Here is a 24,214-nt window from a genome sequence, read left to right as displayed (position 1 = left end):
CGATGAAGTTTACAGGGAAATACTTTTAAAACCAATAGGAGGAAATTTTTTTTCACCCAGAGAATAGTTAGAACGCATTGCCAGAGGATATGGTAAGAGCGGATAGTGTAGCTGGCTTTAAGAAAGGTTTGGACAAGTTCCTGGAGGAAAAGTCCATTGTCTGTTATTGAGAAAGACATGGGGGAAGCCACTGCTTGCCCTGGATCGGTAGCTTGGAATATTGCTATTCCTTGGGTTTTGGCCAGGTACTAGTGACCTGGATTGGCCACCGTGAGAACGGGCAAGTGGACTTGATGGACCATTGGTTTGACCCAGTGAAGCTATTCTTATGACTTGCACGCAGGGAGTGTCACAGGGAGTACGTGGTGTTTATGTCATCTCCCCCCCCACCAACCTCTGGGTGCTGAGGCTGTAGCTGTAACCACTGCACCACAGTCTCCTCCAACAGTAAACCTAAAACAGAATGTAAGCTAATAGAAACTGGAAAGGACCTTGGGAGTTCACGCAGATGAGGCGCTCTCTTCGTGCAACATGTCTTCAACATTTATCAAAATGTAGCAGAAATAAGGTATTTATCACAAAGTGTCCGTTCGTAAGGGTCCCCTGCTTCATCCAGGGCAACATGGAAGAGGCAGAAGCCAGGCAGCTTGAATCATCAAAGACTTAACCCTCTATTGCCACGGGTACAAAACAACCCGACAACTTAGATTGTGAGCCCACTAGTGACAAGGAAAGTACAAATTTTAGAAAATTGGTAAAAACGGGTTTGTTCAATCGTTTTGTAAACTAAGGAATTTTTATACCTCTGCAAATTCAACACGTAACCTTAAGATCTATATAGCTTTCCACTTCTTCCATTATGTAAGATTGCATAGATGACTTTGAATTTTGACCTCTTCGCTGATTGTCCAGCGCTTCTTGTTGTAAACCGTCTCGAACTTTCATGGCTTTGGCGGTATATAAGAATAAAATTATTATTATTATTATTACAGAAATGATTAGTAGCAGTAGTAGCCTTTACAGGGGCCAGGAGTGCTTGGAAGTTTACGGTAGTCTATCGCAGTGTGCAGGGTGCGAAAGGTGGCTGCAACCTCAGCCCTGAGCTGGGAAACCCAGAAGCAGTACTCGGGGGTTCAGCTGCTCAACAAGGCCGGTGAAGCACCAAAAGCAGCATCGACACGGGGAGTGGTACAAGTCATTTTTCTTTTGTTTGCTTTGAAGCAGTTGCAGAGGTGCAGCATGGAGGCTCCAGCTGAGTGTGGCCAACTGGGCTAGTGCTACAGCAGAGACGGGAAAATGAAGCCATTTTAGCGCCTCGGAGATTATAACAGTAGAGCAAGACAGGAGCGACTGTTTTTTCTAAATCCCTTTCTCACTTGTTTGTGCTGTATACTCACACTTTATAGCAGGGGTGTCAAACTCAATCACATAAGGGGCCGAAATCTAAAACACAGGCTAAGTCGCGGGCTGAATTTTTTATTAAGATACTTAGGGGTCCTTTTATTAAGGTGCGCTAAATGCGCACAATTATAAAGACTTTTCCTCTCTCTTTTAGGTCCTAGTTCACGCTCACTGTCTTAACACCAGCTCTGGCAGGATACACATTTAAATCTGACATATTGTAATCACAAAACAGAAAGTAAAATTATTTTTTTCTAACGTTTGTTGTCTGGTCATTATTCATATCATATGGTCCCAGGCTCTGGTTCTCTTCTGATAACTCACTTGCCAGGGTCTCCTTCTTTCTTCTTCCCTTCCGTTTCCCTTCCCTCCCCCGGAAGTCTGGCATCTTTCCTTTTGGCCCTCTGTTCCTTCCCTCCCTCCATCCCAGCTTCCCGTCTCACATTAAAGCAGCCTGCAGAGGATCACTGGCCGGCTGTAGCGATCCTAGCAGGCTGCCGTCGGCCTTCGCAGCAGGTTCCCTCTGCCGCGGTCCCGTACATCAGAGGAGGGGCGGGCCAGAGTTTGATATCGCTGCTTTATGGCAATGTGATGTCAGTATTGGTGCTTTCAATGCTGCTTGTTTGTAACGGTGGGAATTTGGTGGAGCTTTGCAGCGATCAGTCTGAATTTAAGTGCACAAAATCAGCTTTTACTATATTTAATTTTATTTTTAGATAATTTTTTTAGAATTGTAAACCACATAGATGTTTTGCCAATGCGGTATATCAAATTCTAAATGAACTTGGAAACATTGTGTCCTCGGGAATGAAAAACAGATCAGAACTGCCAATAGAATAGAATTATATAAACAACATTATATTTAAGGCCCTTATCACCAAGGTTTTTTGCCTATTCTGTGCCCGTAGGAAAATGGTATAATTAAGAAGATTGGCGTTATTTTGCCTGTGGTTGGAGTTATTGTCAGCTAAGAAGATTTTTTTTCTGCATTTTGCTTCCAGCCGGGACTTAATTGGATGTTTCAGCTCCTGAAGAAGTTTGTGAAACAGAGCTCTGTCGAGCCGAGACAATTAGCCGTTGGGACTCAGATAAGTCTTGTGAATGGACTGACCTTTGATTATTGTTCGCTGGGACTTACACAACTTTGTGAATGAATTATGATTTTTTCTCATATTTTTTTATATCTTCAGCGCTTTTGAAAATACTTCATAATTATTTATTCTAGGGGTGGGGCTTTTAGAGCCATTCCTTTTTGGCCCTCTATTCGCCTTTGAAAGTCTTTTGCTGAGCATTTATTCTTCGTTTTCCGTATTCACCATTTATTACAATAGAGACCGAATGATGTAAGGAGCAGGACTTATTGAGGCTTTTCAACCTGGTGCTGGTCACCCATAAGTTTTTTCGGGGCCTTAAAAGTTACAAAAGTTATATAGCAGTACTAAAGTGTTTAACTTGGGCCCCTACTGAGGTGTCTCACCTTTATTAAATCTTATTTAAATAAGCTAACACATGTTCTTTGAGAGGTCAATATGCCAATTGTTCTTTTTTTGTTATAATGAACAGGACACATATTGAAAATAAAACTAGATCACAAATACTATACAGGTATGATGCAAGCTTCAGCAAAACTTTTAACTATCCAGTCCTCAGATTTAGATCACAGTTTCTGTAGGGATACATTTCTGGATGCATGGAGCGTGCTAAGAAAATTGTAATAGCTAAAATTATGATGACAGGGCAAATTAAGCTAGAATATCTTCCAAGGGCAGCCAAAAATTAAAATTAGAATATGCAGAACTGCTATTCCTGCTGCTGGATAGACAGAGAGAACACACTGCATTCTCCATTTCCTGAGCTATTTGTGCCATATCTCAAGGATAGACAGCTCCAGGCTTGCACTTGGTCTCGACAAATTCCTAGAAGAAGAGCAAGGCATCTAATTTTAGTTCACCAGAAACCAAATGACTGGTGCAAGAGGACACCAAGCCCTGCCCAAATCCTCCTAGAAGCCAGTAGGGAATCCAGGCTTCAGCAGGAGGATTCCACAGAATGTCCAGGCTCCAATATTCTTCAAGGAGGACCCTGATGATCACAAGCTGATAGACATGAGACAGCACGAAAGAAGGTGACAGAAGGTCAAGGACTGGCTCTGAATGTACACCATATTTTCCTCTTAAATTAGTGCAGGGTGTAAAAGATTTTAGAATATAGCACGAGATGTAGAGAATTGGGGGGGGGGGGGGGACAGAAATCAAATCCGTCCCTGCTGGAATCAAATCCATCCCTGCCCATCCCCATTGGAATTGAATCTCACCTTGCCTGTCCCTGCAAATAATCTCTTCCATCCCCCATAAACTTCAGAAGTACTTATTTAATTATGTTACTGAATTAGAGGGTTTGATAGAAACTCATTTACAAGTAAGCTGACACTTTTTTAATTGGAAAGAATATATACTTTATAAATGGGTCTCTGCCAGAGCTTCTAATGTAAATAAAAAATAATACGCCAGCCGATGACTTCTGAAGGTGGCCAAAAATTCCTTTTACCAAGTTTGGCAGGCAGCAGCAATGTCCCTAAACCACAGATGCTGGCACCTCAGTGGCCCAAGGATGCTGCCAGCAACTGCTGCACTTGGTAGAAGGGAGTTCTGGCCACCTATGGAAGAGATCCTTGAGCTGGTGGTGCTTGGGAATATCCACCAGCTACAGCAAGAGTCAGCAATTACTTCAGTACTGGAGAACTAAAACCAGACATGCATTTCCTTTTCTGTTGAACACAATACAAAGACATCTATATACATTTTCCAAAGCTAACATTTTTTTTTCAATCAAGCTATTTACAGTTTCTCTCTTTTCTACTTTCCTGTCTTCTGCAAATTCTTCAAGTGGTTGCTGTCCATTGGTTTCTCCTTTAATGGTCCAGCATTTCTTCCCGCTCTCCCATTGCACAGCATCCTCACTCCCTTCTGTCCTGGATCAATCTCCCTCTTTTTCCCTTCCCCACCCCTGCACAGCATTTCTTTCTCTCCTCCACCCCATGTGCAATATGTCTCTCACTATCCACTGGCTCTCTTGTGGGGAAAAGAGGGGGGATCCAGGGTGCATCTCTCCCACTCCCTCTAATGCCACATCCAACATTTCTTCTCTCATCCCCCAGACTGTATGCAGCATCTTTCACCCCTGCCCACCAGCCCCATGCCACATCTTTCCCTCTGTTTCCTCCACCACCATTTCAACATGCCTCCCTCTTGCATCCCTTTCCATCTGCCCCCTCCCCATCACCACATCCAACATTTCTCCCTCTCATCTCTTCCCCATACATCTCTACCTCACTCCTCTCCCACCACCAACAATTCTCCACTCACTTCCTTTCCCCAAGTGCACCATCTCTCTTTCCTTCTCACTCACACACACATGCCCAACAATTCTCCCTTTCTGTTCCCTCCCCACCTCAGCATCTCTTTCCCTCCCTCCATCCTTCCATCCTATGTCCCAAGTTCATGCCCCTTCCTCCCGTGTCCCAATGCGCTCCCTCCCTTCCTTCTGTGTCCCAAATTTGTGCCCCCTCCCTCCTTCCTGCCAGCCTTTCTCCCAAGTTCATGCCCCCATCCCTCCCTCCTTTCTGTGTCCCAAATTTGTGCCCCTCCCTCCTTCCTTCCAGCCTTTGTCCCAAGTTCATGCCCCCATCTCTACCTCCTTTCTGTGTCCCAAACCCTCACCCCTCCTTTGTCCCAAGTTCATACCCTCTCTCTCCTTGTCCAAACGTACTCCATCATCTCCCTTCTGTATCCCAAGTTCATATCCCCCTGCAGATGTGTACCAAAGCCATCCAAGCAGGCTTCCTCCTTCCAGCCACACTTGCTTCTTTACAGCTGCCCCGGAAGCCTTTCCTCTGATGTGGTTTAATGTATACATACTTGTTCCTGATCCATTCTTGCCATTTTCAGGGCTCAAACAATAAAAGTCTATGTGGCACTGACCCTACTTCCCAATTACTGGAGTTGCTGTAATAGCCCACTCTAGCGCATCCTGATCTATCTTGGATACAGACTGTAGAATTCTCCGGCATTGGCCTCATTTCCCCATTGCTGGATTGCCTTCAAAGTCCACCCTAGCACATCTTGCCTTAGAAGTCTTCGGCGCTGGTCTCGCTTTCCCACTACTAGAGCTTTCATTTAAGCACCATTTCTGTTTCACCTAGATCAGGGGTAGGCAATTTCAGTCCTCGAGAGCCGGAACCAGGTCAGGTTTTCAGGATCTCCACAATGAATATGTATGAGATGGATTTGCATGCACTGCCTCCTTGAGATGCAAATCTATCTCATGCATATTTATTGTGGCTATCCTGAAAACCTGACCTGGCTCCGGCTCTCGAGGACCGGAATTGCCTACCCCTGACCTAGATTATAGGAAGGCAATTCCGGTCCTCGAGAGACGCAGGTCAGGTTTTCAGGATATCCACAATGAATATGTATGAGATCAATATGCATAAAATGGAAGGAGTACAGGCAAATAGATGTCATGCAAATTCATTGGCAAAATCCTGAAAACCTGACTGGATTACGGCCCTCAAGGGCCGGAATTGGGCACCCCTGATCTAGATCATGGGTAGGCAATTCCGGTCCTCAAGAGCCACAGGCAGGTCAGGTTTTCAGGATATCCACAATGAATATGTATCAGATGGATTTGCATGCACTGCCTCCTTGAGATGCAAATCTATTTCATGCATATTTATTGTGGATATCCTGAAAACCTGACCTGCCTGAGGCTCTCGAGGACCGGAATTGCCTACTCCTGATCTAGATGCAGATCTTTTTGGATTTGCTCTGCAGAATAAAGTTCTGCTGGTTCTTGCAAGATGAACAGTGTTAATTCCAGACTGACAAAAACTTAGGGGGCAATTCATCAAGAAGCACTAACTATACTTATATTTTCATCCAGGTTTTTGCTTGCTAAGGCTGAGTGGAATAATTTGGGTTGCAGGGAGATAGAGCTTCTATTTTAATTGTATTTGTGTGTATACATTGGGCTCCTTTTACGAAGGCGCGTTAGTGGTTTAATGCGTGTAATTGCGCTTGCTAAATCGCTAGCCGCTACCGCCTCCTCTTGAGCAGGCGGTAGTTTTTCAGCTAGCGCATGGGTTAGCATGTGATTAAAAGTCGCGCGCACTAAAGCCGCTAACGTGGCTTCGTAAAAGGAGCCCATTGTTTCAAATTAGAAACAAATTGTACTGGAACCAGTGGGGTTTGTTTTTTTTTTTAGCATATTTATTAAATGATCTGGAAAAGGGAACAATGAGTGAGGTCATCAGATTGACAGATGACATGAAACTATTCAAAGCTGTCACTGCGAGAAATCGCAGGAGGCCCTTAATTGGCTGGAAGATGGGGCATCGAAATGGCAGATGAAATTGAATGTAAACAATGCAAAGTGATGAATGAGGTAGGAGAGAAGGAAGATCATGACTGATTCTGACAGAATCCAAAGAAGAGGCCCCTTTTACAAAGCCGCAGTAGCGATTCACGTACCGCAAATACTGTGCAGCCTAGTCAATTCCTAAGGGTTTTGTCGCATTTGCCGCACTGGGACTTGCTATCACAGCTTTGCAAAAGGGGCCCAGAATCTTAGCGCAGAAAAGCCCGACAGAAATAAGAGTTTTTAGTAAGATTTAAATGCCATCTTGATATCCAATAGTAAGCTGGTCTAGAGAATTGTTGCAATTACACTTAGTAAATGACGGCAGATAGTGACCCGAGTGGTCCATCCAGTCGACCCGACCATACATGCTCCATAAATGAATTATTTAGTTGAAATTGTCCTTTTTCATAGATATGTCTGGGCCAGAAACCCAGAGCCCTGCCCGGTAGTGTGCTTAGGTTCCTTCTACTGGAGTCTCCATCAAAGCTCACCCCAGCCCATCTTAACCATCCCAGCCATCGAAGCCTTCCCCAGCCCGTCCTCAACTGAATGTCCATATACGGGACACAGGCCATGCAAGCCTGCCCAGTACCGGCCTTAGTTCCTTCAATGTATACCCATTATTTTCCGATTACAGATCCTCAGTGTTCATCCCACGCGTGTTTGAACTCTGTCACCGTTTTCTTCACCACCTCCCACGGGTGATGAACCAGTGGATGTTTGGATTTTCTAAAAACATTTGACAAAATTTCTTACAAAGGACTGCTAAGGCAATTAAAAATTCACAGAATAGCTAGCAGTTAACTGGAAAAAAAAAAAAGAGAGATTAGGACCAAAAGACTTTTTTTTTCCAGTTTGGAAAACTGACCAACAGTGAAGTAGTGCTCAAGAGTCTGTATTGATACTTCTACTGTATATGGTTTATTTAAGATTTGCTATACTGCCTGCGCTATGCCCAATAGATCGCAGTGGTTTGCAATAAAACACAAATGGAAAGCTGAAAATAATTCAGTCAAAATAGTTTCCAAGTTTATTAAGGATTTGTTATGCTATCTTATCATAGATTTCATGGTGCACAATAAAATCAAAGGGAGAACACAAAATAAGCATAGAGAGGGTAAACTAACTGAACATCTTTTTTTTAAAATATAAATCTTTATTAATTTTCAAGTGCAAACAGTGCAATGCATATATATATCTGAATGCATAACAAAACAGAAAGAAGCACATTTAACTTACAGAATTTAAAGTCATAATTTTCCCCCCATCCCTTTTACTTAATCAATGATGTAAATATAGTTCATTTATCAGTAACCCACTCTTACTTATAGTACTACTAAATTCAACTCCCTCCTTCCCACCCTGGATGTGCATGGAAAACAAACCTACATTAAAGAGAGAGATTAATTATATAGATGCAATAAAAGCTGCCAACGGGCCCCACACTAAATGCCTTATTATTCCCTATCAATTCCGCATTCATTTTTTCATATTTGTAACTAGAGCATAAGTTTGCCCACCAGAAAGGGAAGTTAAGAACTGAGCATCTAATAAGACAATAAGTCATAGATTAGAAAAGAGAAGAGTCTAGAAGCAAAAGGGAGAAAAGACATTATTCACGAAGCAGACAAGCTTAAGTTGGCTCCGATTTTAACTTGCTATACTGAAAAGCCATTTCAATTCTTTAAATAGAGTTCACACTGTATATGTTGAGAGAAAGAATTCCAAAGATGAAGGACAGCAAAATAGGTAAAAAGCACAATGTCTAGTGGATTCTAGGTGTGCAGGTTTAGAATTTGACAAGACTAAACGGTGATCATTTATGGAACATAGTAAATGGACAGGTGTATAAGGAATGGTTAAAGATGCTAAGTAATATGGAAAACCAGTCCTATGTGCCTTGAAACTGAGAAATAATATGAGAGGGTGCTGAAAAGTTCTCAGCCCAACCAAGAAGGGAATGACAACGAGCCATGAAACTTACAAGTTATTCCAGATATTCAACCCTAAGTTCAACACACTTAGCACTTTTGTGTCTGAAGTTTCTGTACCCCTTCTAAAAAAAAAATACTCTGACATCTGGTTACCGAAATACTGCTCCACTGCTACAGTCGCCTCCAAATCACTCAAACATTGTTGCCCTTTCAAACTCTTTTTACGATTTGGAAACAGAAAGTAAACAGATGGAGCAAGATCTGTTGAGTTGGGTAAATGGTCTATGCCAGGGGTGTCCAATGTCGGTCCTCGAGGGCCGCAATCCAGTCGGGTTTTCAGGATTTCTCCAATGAATATGCATTGAAAGCAGTGCATGCAAATAGATCTCATGCATATTCATTGGGGAAATCCTGAAAACCCGACTGGATTGCGGCCCTCGAGGACCGACCTTGGACACCCCTGGTCTATGCACTATCCATCATTTTGACAGCCTTGTGAGCAGGTGCGTTGTCTTGCAAACAGAGAACTCCTTTCTGCAGCTTTTCTAAATTCAACTAAACTAAAACTTAGCTTTGTATACCGGGTCTGTAACCAAAATGGAGCTCGACTCGGTTAACAGAAACTAAGGGCTCCTTTTAAGAAACCACGTTAGCGGCTTTAGCGCACGCACCTGTTTGGCGTGAGCTAACCCCTGCGCTAGCCAAAAAACTACCACCTGCTCGAGGAGGCAGTAGCGGCTAGCGCAGCCAGCAAATTAGCACGCGCTATTAGGTGCGTTAAACCGCTAACGTGGCTTTGTAAAAGGAGCCCTAAAAGAAATACAAAGAAGAAAAAAATAATGTGACAGATTTCCGAAGTGTTTAACAAATAATATAGTTTTTTGTTTTATTTGTTTAGTAGTCTTTAAGCCCGTTACATTAACGGGTGCTAGAATATATGTTTGTCTATCTTTCTTTATTTCTGTCTCTCTCTGCCGCTGTCTTTCTTTCTTTCTGTCTCTCTCCCTGCCCCTGTCTCTTTCTTCTTTTCTTTCTGTCTCCCTCCCTCCCACTATCTGTCTTTCTTTATATCTGTCTCTCTCTGCCGCTGTCTTTCTTTCTTTCTGTCTCTCTCCCTCCCACTATCTGTCTTTCTTTATATCTGTCTCTCTCCCTGCCCCCTATGCAGCAGCATTTCTCTACCCCCCTCCACTTCCCTGTGCATTAGCTACATCAGCATTCCCTCCCCCTCCATTTCCCTGTGCTGCAGCATTTCCCTCTCACCCCACTTCCCTGTGCAGCATTTTCCTCCCCCCAACTTCCCTGTGGTTTCTCTGTCTGTGTTTGTTTTGGTGTTTGTCTCTTTGCCTGCTGTATGTGTGTTTGTTCTTTTTCTGTGTGTGTTAGCCCGTTACATTAACAGGTGCTAGAGTAGATGTCTGTCTGTCTGGGTTTTTTTAAAATTGTCTCTCTCTCCTTGGACGCTGTCTGTCATTCTTTCTGTCTGTGTTTCTCCCTGACCCCCTGTCTGTCATCTTTATTTCTAACTCTATCCTCTTCCCTCACATGTGCCCTTTTTTCTTTCTCCTCCCCACATCTTTCCAACGTCTGCTCTCCCTGTCCCTCAGACTTCCATTCAGCAGCTGTCCCTCCTCTCCCCACACTTCCATTCAATGTCTGTCTCCCTCTGTCTTGCCCCTTCCATTCACTGCCCTCTCTTCTTTTTCCATCCAGTGTCCGCCCTCCCCTCACCATCGCCGCCTTCCTTGGAATCCTTGCAGCAATGCAAGGTGGAGAGCAGGGAGGCTTATCTGGCGCGCATGCGCACTCCTACCGGCCACATCCCGACAGATCAGATCTCAGGGAACACGCGGCAAGAGTTTGCATGCGTGCTTAGCATTTTATTATTATAGATTTATTTATCAATTTTACATAATATTATCAAGCATAACATCTTGTACAGTAAGATTGTTATTTAGGACAGTGGTTCCCAACCCTGTCCTGGAGGACCACCAGGCCAATTGGATTTTCAGGTTAGCCCTAATGAATATGCATGAGAGAGATTTGCATAGTAACATAGTAACATAGTAGATGATGGCAGATCAAGACCTGGATGGTCCATCCAGTCTGCCCAACCTGATTCAATTTAAATTTTTTAATTTTTTCTTCTTAGCTATTTCTGGGCAAGAATTCAAAGCTTTACCCGGTACTGTGCTTGGGTTCCAACTGCCGAAATCTCTGTTAAGACTTACTCCAGCCCATCTACACCCTCCCAGCCATTGAAGCCCTCCCCTGCCCATCCTCCACCAAACGGCCATACACAGACACAGACCGTGCAAGTCTGCCCAGTAACTGGCCTAGTTCAATATTTAATATTATTTTCTGATTCTAGATCTCTGTGTTCATCCCACGCTTCTTTGAACTCAGTCACAGTTTTCCTCTCCACCACCTCTCTCGGGAGCGCATTCCAGGCATCCACTACCCTCTCTGTAAAGTAGAATTTCCTAACATTGCCCCTGAATCTACCACCCCTCAATCTCATATAATGGAAGTGACAGGCATGCAAATCTGTTCCATGCATATTCACTAGGGCTAGCCTGAAAACCCGATTGGCCTGGTGGTCCTCCAGGACAGGGTTGGGAACCACTAATTTAGCAACATAACAAAGAAAGGAAGAAAAAGACAAAACAAAATAGGAGAAATATAAACATATTTCCCTTACAATTTAAACAATTAATAGTCCACAATTATATCTGTAATCCAAGACTTCAAAGGGTGACTATTTAACAATTAAGGAAATAAAAGAGAAATAGTTTTTAAAGATTTGCGAAAAAGTTGAAAAAGACCAGGACCCTTAAAGACAGGGGTGTCAAAGTCCCTCCTCGAGGGTCGCAATCCAGTCGGATTTCCCCAATGAATATGCGTGAGATCTATTTGCATGCACTGCTTTCATTGTATGCTAATAGATCTCATGCATATTCATTGGGGAAATCCCGAAAACCCGACTGGATGGCGGCCCTGGAGGAGGGACTTTGGCACCCCTGTCTTAAGATAAGAGTAGGTTTGTTCCAAAGTTGAGATAATTTGAAGACCAAGGATTGGCTGAAATTCTTGATTCCTTTCACTGAAGGAAGGGAGAGTTTGAATTGTTGGGTGCCTCTTGCATGGGAGAATCTAGAACAGGGGTAGGGAACTCCGGTCCTCGAGAGCCGTATTCCAGTCGGGTTTTCAGGATTTTCACAATGAATATGCATGAGATCTATTTGCATGCACTGCTTTCAATGCATATTCATTGGGGAAATCCTGAAAACCTGACTGGAATACGGCTCTCGAGGACTGGAGTCCCCTACCCCTGCCTTAGACTATATAAATTTGTATTTCAAAGGTTTCTCAACCTGATCTGTTTAAAACAGTTGCACAACTTTGTCTTCTGTAACCCGGTTTGTGTTTTTGAATACAAATTAGCAGATATAGTGAGAGTGTTTACATCAGGGGTGTCCAATGTCGGTCCTCGAGGGCCGCAGTCCAGTCGGATTTTCAGGATTTCCCCAATTAATATACATAAGGTCTATTTGCATGCACTGCTTTCATTGTATGCTAATAGATCTCATGCATATTCATTGGGGAAATCCTGAAAACCCGACTGGATTGCGGCCCTCGAGGACCGACATTGGACACCCCTGGTTTACATATTTCCAAGTGGATTGTAAAAGGTAAATAACTTAAGTGTATAATAGTTATGATCGTATAGGACAGGGGTAGGGAACTCCGGTCCTCGAGAGCCGTATTCCAATTGGGTTTTCAGGATTTCCCCAATGAATATGCATTGAAAGCAGTGCATGCAAATAGACCTCATGCATATTCATTGGGGAAATCCTGAAAACCCGACTGGAATACGGCTCTCGAGGACCGGAGTTCCCTACCCCTGATCTAGAAGCATTCCATAATAGATGGACAAGAAGAGGGATGAAAATACCAGATGGAATTTGAAAAGTAATACCACAGCAAGAGAAATCGTGGCTGGTGGAAAAGATCAAGGTTTCTTCTTTTCTCCACACTATCTAAAACCGGCCCTGACTGGGACAGACGACGGGACCGCCGTCCTCCGCGTCGGCAGGTGGCGCTGTGAGCCGCGGCCGCCAGGCGGGGGAGCAGGGGAGGCTGTCCTTCACTTTCGCAGCGCGTCGGCTGGCGCTGGCGTTTCCGTCTGTCGCCGCGCCGCCCCATCGCCATGGAGATCGGTGCCGAGATCAGCCGCAAAATCCGGGTCAGTGCGTCGCTCCGGCCTTGGGGAGGGGGGGAGGCGCGGAGGGGGCGCGCGTGCCGAGCCCCGGCCCTTTTGCCAGGAAAGCCAGCGAATGTGGGCGGGGTAGAGAGGGGTCCCGGCGGGGGCCTAATACTCGTGGAGGGGCTGGATTGGCCCGTTCTCCTGCTGGCTGACAAGTGCACAGACAGGCAGTGAAGCGAATCCATTACAGAGAGAGAGAGAGAGAAAAAAGGGGGGGGGGAGGGTTATTCCTTATTCCTATTCCTTATTTCTATAGCGCTACCAGACGTACGCAGCGCTGTACAGAGTCACAAAGAAGACAGTCCCTGCTCCAAAGAGCTTACAGTCTAAACAGACAAACAGGATGTGGTGGATGCAGTTAAGGGAACGGTTAATCTGCTACAATCAAGCCATTGTGACATCACTGATGAGGTTGGCTCTTATTGGTGGAATGAGGCATTATGACATCACAATCTCAGCTCTGCTTCCCAAAGACTGAAACTCTTCACACTACTACTATGAATTATTTCTGTAGCGCTACCAGACGCATGCAGCACTGTACAGTCAGTCCCTGCTCGAAAGAGCTTACAATCTAAACAGACAAGACAACCAGGATGTCATGGATACAGTTAATCAGCTGGCTGGGTTGGAGGGCAGAGGGGAGAACAGGACAATCAAGCCATTGTGACATAAGAACATAAGAAGTTCCCCGCGGCGGTCCATCAGGCCTAATTGCCTGAACAGTGTCCCTGACTAATTTTGTAACTGCCTCTAATCCTCTTAACCAGATAAGATGGATGTGGTAGATGCAGTTAAGGGAACGGTTAATCTGCTACAATCAAGCTATTGTGACATCACTGAGGAGGTTAGCTCTTATTGTTGGAATGAGGCATTGTGACATCACAATCTCAGCTCTGCTTCCCAAAGACTGAAACTCTTCGCACTACTAGGATGAATTACACTTCTCCCTCCGTATCCGCTGTGATAGGGGATTAATAGAACCGCAAATAACTTTTTCATATGTTATTTGCTGTTTTCTATTAAAAACTATCGTGAATATGGTGAAACCGCGAATAACATGGTGGGAGACCTGGCCTGTTCCTAAAGGAGAGGCAACACACGGTGAAGAAAGTGCTGGGAATCAATGATTTTCTCTGTAAATGCTGGGAATCGACGATTTCTCTATGCAAGCTGATGTCATTTGGGGGGAGGAGCCAGCAAACTAAAAACCGCGAATAATCAAAACCGTGATTCCTGAAACCAAGAATACGGAGGGAGAAGTGTATTTCTATAGGGCTACCAGACGCACGCAACACTATACAGAGTCACAAAGAAGACAGTCCCTGCTCAAAAGAGTTTACAATCTAAATAGACAAGATAGACAAACAAGATGTCATGGATACAGTTAAGGGGAACTGTTAATCTACAATCAAGCCATTGTGACATCACTGATGAGGTTGTCTCTTATTGGTGGAATGTGGCATTGTGACATCACAATCTCAACTTTGCTTCCCAAAGATTGAAACTCTTCACACTACTACTATGAATTACACTTCTTCCGTATCCACTGTGATAGGGGATTAACAGACCCGCAAATAAAGAAAAACCGCAAATAACTTTTTCATATGTTATTTGCTGTTTTCTATTAAAAACTATCGTGAATATGGTGAAACCGCGAATAACATGGGAGACCTGGTCTGTTCCTGAAGGAGAGGCAAAACACGGTGAAGAAAGTGCCGGGAATCAGCGATTTTCTCTGTAAACGACCCACGAATACAGAAAAACTGTGAATCACTTTTTCACATGTTATTCGCTGTTTTCTATTAAAAACCATCGTGAATATGGTGAAACCGCAAATAACGTGGGAGATCTGGCCTGTTCCTGAAGGAGAGGCAAAACACAGCGAAGAAAGTGCTGGTAATCATCGATTTCTCTATGCAAGCTGCTGTAATTTGGGGAGAGGAGCCAGCAAGCTAAAAACCGCGATTGCTGAAACCACAAATGAGGGAGAAGTGTATTTCTATAGTGCTACCAGACGTACGCATCACTAGACAGAGTCACAAAGAAGACAGTCCCTGTTCCAAAGAGCTTATAATTGAAACAGGCAAGACAGACAAACAGGATGCCATGGATACAGTTAAGGGGAATCTGCTGGCTGGGTTGGAGGGGAATGGGGTTATGGATTGAAGACTAAATGGAAAAGGTGGGTTTTCAGACTTGGCGGACAAACTCAGGTAATTTACTCCAGGCATAGGGGGCAGCTAGATGAAAGGAACGAAGTCTGGAATTGGCAGTGGAGGAGAAGGGTAAAGTTAAAAGCAGAGTTCTCTGGGAGATGTCCACGGAAAGAGACGTGAGGAGAGATGTTCAGGGTTGGCAGAATGAATACACGTGTAGGTCAGCAATACGATCAGCAACAGCCAGTCCATTGAGCTGTTTTCCTTATGTGAATTAAAAACTGGGAGAGCCCATGCAGAAAGCTAGGTTAATGAGGAGTCTGTGTGCTCATTACGAGCTTCAGAAACTTAACTTGCACAGTATATTAAAATGCATGGGGGGGAAAAATCAGTCTATTTAACTTATTGTTTGTTTATTTAGAGCTTCTGTACCGCAGCAATGCAGAGAGGCAGCCTGGACAAATGTCTTTAGCATTAGAAATTTACCACCAGGTCTGAGGCAGCCTAGAGGTGTTAAGAGTAGGGATGGGCTACCCAGTCCAATTTCTCCAAGGAATACGCATTAGATCTGTTGATATACAGTGGAGGCGGTGCATGGAAATTGATTTCATGCATATTCATTGGGGAAATCCTGAAAACCTGACTGGGTTGTGGCCTTCCTGGACCAGGTTGCCTATCCCTGGGATAGAGAGAGCCCCCAACCTGAACATCCTGGCCCTGATAACTTTATTTATTTATTCATTCAATTTTCTATACTGTTCTAGGGGAGCTCAGAACGATTTACATGAACTTATTCCCTGTCTGTCCTGGTGGGCTCACAATCTATCTAATGGTGTCAGGTCAAAAGCGTGCCGGGACAAAGGTGCGCGCAGACAACTGAGCGCAACACGGAGGCGCGCGCCGAAGAAAATGATTGTTTTAAAGGGCTCCGATGGGGAATGTGGGGGGGAACCCCCCCCCACTTTACTTTATACAGATCGCGTTGTGGAGGGTTTGGGGGGTTGTAACCCCCTACATTTTACTGAAAACTTCACTTTTTCCCTAAAAAACAGGGAAACAGTTAAGTTTCCAGTATAATGAGGGTGGTTACAACCCCCCAAACCCCCCACAACGCCGCCGCGATCTGTATTAAGTAAAGTGGGGGGGTTCCCCAACAGAACCCCCTGTCGGAGCCCCCAAAACACTCTTTTTCTTTGGCGCGTGCTTCTGTCTTGCGCTCAGTTGTCAGCGCGCGCCTTTGTCTTCGGCGGTTTTGTCTATGAACCCTATCTAATGTACCTGGGTCACAGGGGACAACGTAGGCCTGAATCCACAATCAGGCAGCTGAGGCTGTAGTTATAATCTCTGCACCACACTCACAGACTTCATATAGTATAAAACAGCAATGTGACCATTGTCTGATAGAGATGGCAAACATACGGGGTCTTTTCTAAGGCGCAATAGCTGATTTAGGGCGCACTAAATGCTAACATGCCCATTATATTCTATGGACGCGTTAGCATTTAGCGCATCTTAGTTAAAGACCCCCATAGTTGATGACTGATTTTAACTTGACTCTCAAATATATTATTAACTTGAGGAAATCTTCAGTACAGATAACCACCGGCAACCCCAAGCGATATAAACTTCTGTAAAGTTCATATCGCTTGGGGTTGCCGGTGGTATCTGTACCAAAACATAGTTAACAAAGCATGGTGATACATAAAATGGCAAAACATGGTATGGTCGGCATAGCACGACAGACATAGCTGTCATGGCTGACAAAGTAAACAAGACATGGCAAAATGGTGAGGCAAGAATGGAAAACATGGTACAGTAAAAACTGAGCATCAAACTTGGTATGGGAGATTGTAGCATGGTAAATATGATGTATAGTAAAATATAGTCTATTAGGATAAAGATGGTGAACAGTATGACATGGTGTGGAAGAACATTGAATGAGAAAAGATAGTGTGGTCTGGCATGGGACGAAGCACATAGCATTAGAGACTGGTGTCAGGTCAAAAGCGCACCGGGACAAAGGCGCGCCCAGACAATTGAGCGCAGCGTGGAGGCGTGCGCCGCTCTAAATTACTGTTTTTAGGGCTCTGATGGGGGGGAACCCCCCCACTTTACTTAAGACATCGCGCCGCGTTGTGGGGGGTTGTAACCCCCCACATTTTACTGAAAACTTTACTTTTTCCCTGTTTTTAGGGAAAAAGTTCAGTTTACAGTAAAATGTGGAGGGTTACAACCCCCCAAACCCCCCATAATGCCGGCACGATGTCTATTAAGTAAACTGGGGGGTTCCCCAACAAAACCCCCCCGTCGGAGCCCCTAAAAACTGTAATTATCCCAGGACAAGCAGGCAGGTATTCTCACTAGTGGGTGATGTCATCCGACAGAGCCCCGATACGGACATGTCTTGCTTGAAGAAACTTAGAAGTTTCGAGATGCCCGCACCGCGCATGCGCCAGTGCCTTCCCGCCCGACGGACCGGGCGTGTCTCAGTTCTTTTCTTTCCGCGGAGCTGAGAAGTTTTACTTCAATTCTGCGCTGACTGAATTCCCGTTTTTTGCCTTCTAAATCCGCGATTTTGGGTTTCTTTTACTCCTTTTCGTGTATTTTCTTTCTTTTATTCAAAAAAAAAAAATTTTTTTCTTCCGGCTAGTCGGCCGGGTCGGCCACGTGGCTCAGGCCCAGCTCCTTCGATCTAGCAGCGGAGCTTTTTTGGCCTATGTCCCGGCCAATCACCGGTTTTAAAAAGTGTAGCAAGTGCCAGCACGCGATTTCGCTGACGGACCCGCATCGACGCTGCCTGCAGTGTCTTGGTCCAGAACATTTCCCGAAATCGTGCCGGCCTTGTTCCACTCTAACAGCGCGAGCATTTAAGCGGCGCTGTCTGTTGTGGGAGTCGATGTTCACAATGGAAGCTGCTAAGGAATCTTCGGCTTCGACTTCATCGGCCGCTTCGCCTGTCCATGCGAAATCAGCGACTACTCCTGCTACTCCGGGCCTTCTGAAGCCGGCTTCGTTTACTCCGGCTTCGGCCACGAGTTCGGCGTCGGTGCCTGTCCCCGTCTCCTCGGCTCAGGTACCGCCTTCCACTATTCCACCTGTGGTCATTAAGGTGCCGAAAGCTTCCAAGCAGAAGCACTCGACCACGAAGGAGCGCGAAGACCATGCTGGAGGACCCCCTTTCGGTGCGGATCCCTCCATATCGGCTTCGCTGCGGTCCCTGCTGGAAGCTCAGTTTGTCGAGCTCATGCAGACTATGGGGCCCAGGTTAATCGCCTCCATCCAGGGTGACCTCCCGGTCCCGATCCCAGGGGGCGGACCGCCCCCTCCTCCTCGTCGATCGATCTCGTTGCTTGACGAGGAGCAGCGGCGGAGGGCGGCCGGTCCCTCGAGGCGGGCTTCCTCTAGCGACATGCCTCCTTTAGAGCCCATTACGCCTCCGCGCCAACACGGTGCTGTTCCCCCGATTGATAATCGACGTCCTGGGCATAGTAAATCGCAGGAAGAGTTCTTCCGCACTCCATACCAGGCCTGGGCTGCATCGCGTGAGGCGGCCTCCATCCCGCCCCTTCGATCTACCGCTTCCAGTCCCATTCATTCGCTGGAAGCTTCGGGGGACCATACGAAGTATCGACACTCTCGATCTCCCTCCAGGCACCGGGAGGGGCATCGATCCAGGCACTCATCACGGCACTCCTCGCGCCATTCTGAGGTTTCGCCACAGAAGAAGCTGCCACGTCTGAGGTACTCTTCCTCTGATTTGTCTCCCTCGGAGGGGCCGGAGTACGAGGAACCATCTACCTCTTATTCTCCTTGTCGATCCCAAGTCTCTCTGGATCCTGAGGCTTCCACTTCATCCAGTCCGTCTAGGAGGCCGGTACTGGTGGACCAGTTGTCTTTTTCTTCCTTCCTTCGGCAAATGGCTGATGACTTGGATGTGACTTTGGACACTGGGTCTCGGTATTCTAAGGAGTATCTCGACACCATGCACTTGCCTCATCCTCCTGTGGAGTCTCTTCGGCTTCCTCTCCATAAATTGCTGGATCAAACATTTGTGCGATGTTTTGAGACGCCGTACTCCATCCCTGCGGTCCCGAGCAAATTGGATGCAAGATACCGCATTGTTCATCACAAGGGGTTTGAGGGCGCTCAACTCTCTCACCAATCCCTGCTGGTCGAGTCCTCTCTCAAGCGTTTGCATCCCTCCCAGGTCTATGCCTCTGTACCACCGGGACGAGAGGGAAGGACGATGGATAAGTTCAGTAGGAGAATCTACCAGAATTCTATGATGGCTTCTCGAGTGCTCAATTATAATTTCTTTTTCTCTTCATACTTGGAGTTCTTCTTGCCGGTGCTCCGCAAGTTTACTCCCTACATTGATTCCCAGGCTCGATTCGAGTTCGAGGAAGTGGTAGCCTCCCTTTCCCAGCTACGTCTCCAGCTGATGCAGTCCTCGTACGATGCCTTTGAGCTCTCGGCACGTGCTGCTGCCTGTTCCGTGGCCATGCGTCGATTGGCATGGCTTCGAACAATTGACATGGATCCGAACCTCCAAGACAGACTTGCCAATGTGCCTTGTGCGGGCACCGATCTGTTCGACGAGTCTATCGAGACTGTTACCAAGAAACTTTCAGATCATGAAAAGTCTTTCCAATCTATCCTTAGGCCTAAGCCCAAACCTCAGCAGTCTCGACCTTCCAGACCGCCTTTGATTTATCAACGGCGCTACACTCCACGGCAAAATCCTGCTGCGAGACAACCAGCGAAGAGACAGCCTCCCCAGAAGGCTCAGCAGAAACCTCAGCCGCCGGCTGCACCGAAGGCTACTCAGCCCTTTTGACTCTCTTCCAGGGAGCATAACCGACCTCGTTCTGCATCCTCCTATTTTTCCCATCGGGGGTCGCCTCCATCATTTTTATCATCGATGGGAGGCTATTACCACCGACCTCTGGGTCCTTTCCATCGTAAGAGAAGGATACTCTCTTCAGTTCCATCGGGTCCCTCCGGACCACCCTCCAAGAGAGTATCCTTCCAACTTGACGCAGAACGCCCTTCTCCTTCAGGAAGCTCGGGCCTTGCTTCGGCTTCGGACCGTCGAGCCGGTCCCGGTGGACCAGCACAACCGGGGTTTTTACTCCCGGTACTTCCTCGTTCTGAAGAAGACAGGCGACCTGCGACCCATTCTGGACCTTCGAGTCCTCAACAAGTTTTTGGTCAAGGAGAGGTTTCGCATGCTGACTCTTGCTTCTCTCTACCCCCTCCTCGAGCAGAACGACTGGTTATGCTCTCTGGATCTCAAGGAGGCCTACACTCACATTCCCATTCATCCGGCCTCCCGCAAGTTCCTCAGATTTCAGGTGGGACATCTACATCTGCAGTATCGAGTGCTTCCATTCGGCCTGTCTTCGTCTCCCAGAGTCTTCACAAAGTGTCTGGTGGTGGTGGCCGCTGCACTCCGGAACAGGGGTCTTCAGGTGTTTCCCTACCTCGACGACTGGCTCATCAAGGCCCCGTCAGCTCCAGAGGTCATTTCGGCGACCTTGGCCACAATCTGCTTCCTGCAGAGTTTGGGCTTCGAGATCAACTTCCCCAAATCTCATCTGCAGCCTACCCAGTCCCTTCCCTTCATCGGGGCGGTACTGGACACCATTCAGCTTCGAGCATTCCTCCCTCCTCAACGCTTGGATGCTCTTCTTCATCTCTGCCAGTCTGTATCTTCTCGCCAGTCTATCTCAGCGAGACACATGATGGTCCTCCTGGGCCACATGGCCTCTACAGTTCATGTGACACCCTTTGCCAGGCTCCATCTCGGAATTCCTCAGTGGACCCTAGCTTCTCAATGGACTCAAGTGTCGGACCCGTTGACTCGACACATCATAGTCACTCCTACTCTTCGGCAGTCTCTACTTTGGTGGATGACCTCTTCGAATCTATCCAGAGGTTTGCTGTTTCACACTCCTCCCCACCAGAAGGTTCTCACAACCGATTCCTCGGCTTATGCCTGAGGGGCTCATCTGGATGGGCTTCGCACTCAGGGATTCTGGACCAATGCGGACCGACTCCATCAAATCAATCTTCTGGAGCTCAGAGCCATCTTCTATGCTCTTCAAGCTTTTCAACATCTGCTTCACGACATGGTGGTCCTCATTCGCACAGACAACCAGGTCGTCATGTATTATGTCAACAAGCAGGGGGGCACGGGATCGGCCTCCCTCTGCCAGGAAGCTCTCAGAGTCTGGGATTGGGCAGTTCGCCACAACGCCTTCCTCAAAGCTGTCTACATTCAGGGGAAGGACAATGTCTTGGCAGACAACTTGAGTCGTCTCCTCCAGCCTCACGAATGGACTCTCCATTCCAACCCCCTTCATCAGATCTTTGCACAATGGGGGACGCCTCAGATAGATCTCTTTGCGGCTCCCCACAACTTTATACTGCCTCAGTTTTGCTCCAGGATCTACACTCCTCATCGCCTCGAGGCAGATGCCTTTCTGCTGGATTGGGGGAATCGATTTCTGTATGCATTTCCTCCATTTCCTCTCATTCAAAAGACTCTGGTCAAGTTGAAATCCGTCCAGGTCACCATGATTCTGATAGCTCCTCGGTGGCCCAGACAACCTTGGTTCTCCCTTCTACTTCAACTCAGCAGCAGGGAGCCGGTCCTTCTTCCAGTGTTTCCTTCTCTACTTACTCAACATCAAGGATCACTACTTCATCCCAACCTGCAGTCTCTCCACCTGACAGCTTGGTTCCTCTCAACATAACCCCTCACCAGTTTTCCCAGGCAGTGAGGGATGTCTTGGAGGCTTCCAGGAAGCCTGCTACTCGATAATGCTACTCCCAAAAGTGGACTAGATTTTCTTCCTGCTGTGTTTCCAATTCTAAGGAGCCTCAGTGAGCTTCCCTATCCTCCGTGTTGGACTATCTTCTACACCTGTCTCAGTCTGGTCTCAAGTCTACCTCTATAAGAATCCACCTGAGTGCTATTGCGGCTTTCCATCAGCCTCTGCAAGGGAAACCTCTATCTGCTCATCCTGTGGTTTCCAGATTTATGAAAGGACTTTTCCATGTCAATCCTCCTCTCAAACCTCCTCCTGTGGTTTGGGATCTCAATGTTGTCCTTTCTCTTCTCATGAAGCCTCCGTTTGAACCTCTCAACAGGGCTCCACTTAAGTATCTCACCTGGAAAGTGGTTTTTCTGGTGGCCCTCACGTCTGCTCGCAGGGTCAGTGAGCTTCAGGCCTTAGTGGCAGATCCACCTTTCACAGTATTCCATCGTGACAAGGTGGTCCTCCGCACTCATCCGAAATTCCTGCCTAAAGTGGTCTCTGAATTTCATCTCAACCAATCCATTGTACTTCCAGTGTTCTTTCCAAAGCCTCATTCTCATCATGGAGAATCAACTCTTCACACTCTGGACTGTAAACGTGCTTTGGCTTTCTACCTGGATCGCACCAAACCACACAGAACTGCTCCTCAACTTTTCGTCTCCTTTGATCCGAACAAGTTGGGACGACCTGTATCGAAGCGCACCATCTCCAACTGGATGGCGGCTTGTATCTCTTTCTGCTATGCCCAGGCTGGATTATCCCTTCCCTGTAGGGTCACAGCCCATAAGGTCAGAGCAATGGCAGCCTCTGTAGCCTTCCTCAGATCGACACCGATTGAGGAGATTTGTAAGGCTGCCACTTGGTCCTCGGTTCATACATTCACCTCTCATTATTGTCTGGATACTTTCTCCAGACGGGATGGACAGTTTGGCCAAACAGTGCTACAAAATTTATTCTCCTAAGTTGCCAACTCTCCCTCTATCCCATTAAGGTTAGCTTGGAGGTCACCCACTAGTGAGAATACCTGCCTGCTTGTCCTGGGATAAAGCAATGTTACTTACCGTAACAGTTGTTATCCAGGGACAGCAGGCAGCTATTCTCACGTCCCACCCACCTCTCCTGGGTTGGCTTCTCGGCTAGCTACCTGAACTGAGGAGACACGCCCGGTCCGTCGGGCGGGAAGGCACTGGTGCATGTGCGGTGCGGGCATCTCGAAACTTCTAAGTTTCTTCAAGCAAGACATGCTTGTGAGACGTCCGTATCAGGGCTCTGTCGGATGACATCACCCACTAGTGAGAATAGCTGCCTGCTGTCCCTGGATAACAACTGTTACGGTAAGTAACATTGCTTTTTGTGCGGCGCACGCCTCCGTGCTGCGCTCAATTGTCGGCGCGCGCCTTTGTCTTTCGCGCCGTTGTCTATGAACCTTAGAGACTTGAGAGTTGGGGAATTTGGATAGGCATGCTCTAATAGAGGTCAGGAGTTTTTATTGCCTTCCTGAAGCTCAGTAGACCTAATGATCTTATGTGGGTAGGTAGTTTGTTCCAAAGGTGCGGTAGGTAGTTTGAGTAAGATCTTTTTTGGGCGGTCTCAAGGCAGAGGGCCTGTCCTGAGGGCACACACAATCGCTTTTCATCTTGCGAGCGGGAGCGGTTGATTGGGGTCATAGGGCAGAAGTTTTAGGGCCCTATAGGCCGGCACCATGTCATAAGAACATAAGAATTGCCGCTGCTGGGTCAGACCACTGGTCCATCGTGCCCAGCAGTCCGCTCACGCGGCGGCCCCCAGGTCAAAGACCAGTGCTCTAAATGAGTCCAGCCTCACCTGTCGTGGAAGAGTTTGTAGGGCTGTTTCCGTGCTATGGAATTTTCTGAAGCTAGATTGGTACAGGGAGAGGGCGTTCCGTCTGTCAATGAAGGCTTGGAGTTGCGATAGTGCAGTCTTTTCAAATATTTTAGAGATGACGGGAAGGTTGGAGACTGTTCTGTAATTGCCGGGTTCGTTTCGGATCCAGGGTCATTTTTTTTTTTTAAGATCAGCTTGACAATTGCTGATTTCCAGCTTTGCAGTACCACTCCCTATTGGTAACCTAATGCCCTCTTATATGGCAGACTAACTGTACCCACTGCATCCCAGGATGCACCGTGCAAGGCCGGGTGCTGCCATTTGTTAGATAAATGGATTCTTTTTCATAAGCTAAAGCTCAGTACCCAA

At 46.6% G+C, this 24,214-nt stretch overlaps 1 protein-coding gene across 2 annotated transcripts in view; it reads left to right on the top strand.

Annotated features, from left to right (window-relative positions):
- ZC3H14 (zinc finger CCCH-type containing 14) overlaps nt 1–24,214 on the top strand; it is a 92,540-nt gene that overhangs the window by 6,124 nt on the left and 62,202 nt on the right. The window contains exon 1 of one of the 2 annotated variants that reach the window (XM_033951494.1): nt 12,865–12,999. The exons of the other annotated variant lie outside the window; for it this stretch is intronic. Coding sequence (XP_033807385.1) covers nt 12,964–12,999 — 36 coding nt within the window. The 5' untranslated portion in view covers nt 12,865–12,963. Of the gene's footprint in view, nt 1–12,864; nt 13,000–24,214 lie in introns of those variants that run through there. 2 annotated transcript variants of the gene reach the window in all.

The sequence above is a fragment of the Geotrypetes seraphini genome, chromosome 7, assembly GCF_902459505.1.
Source record: "Geotrypetes seraphini chromosome 7, aGeoSer1.1, whole genome shotgun sequence".
NCBI lineage: Eukaryota > Metazoa > Chordata > Amphibia > Gymnophiona > Dermophiidae > Geotrypetes > Geotrypetes seraphini.
Note: the sequence above shows the minus strand (reverse complement) of the source record. Positions and strands in the feature narration are given on the sequence as shown.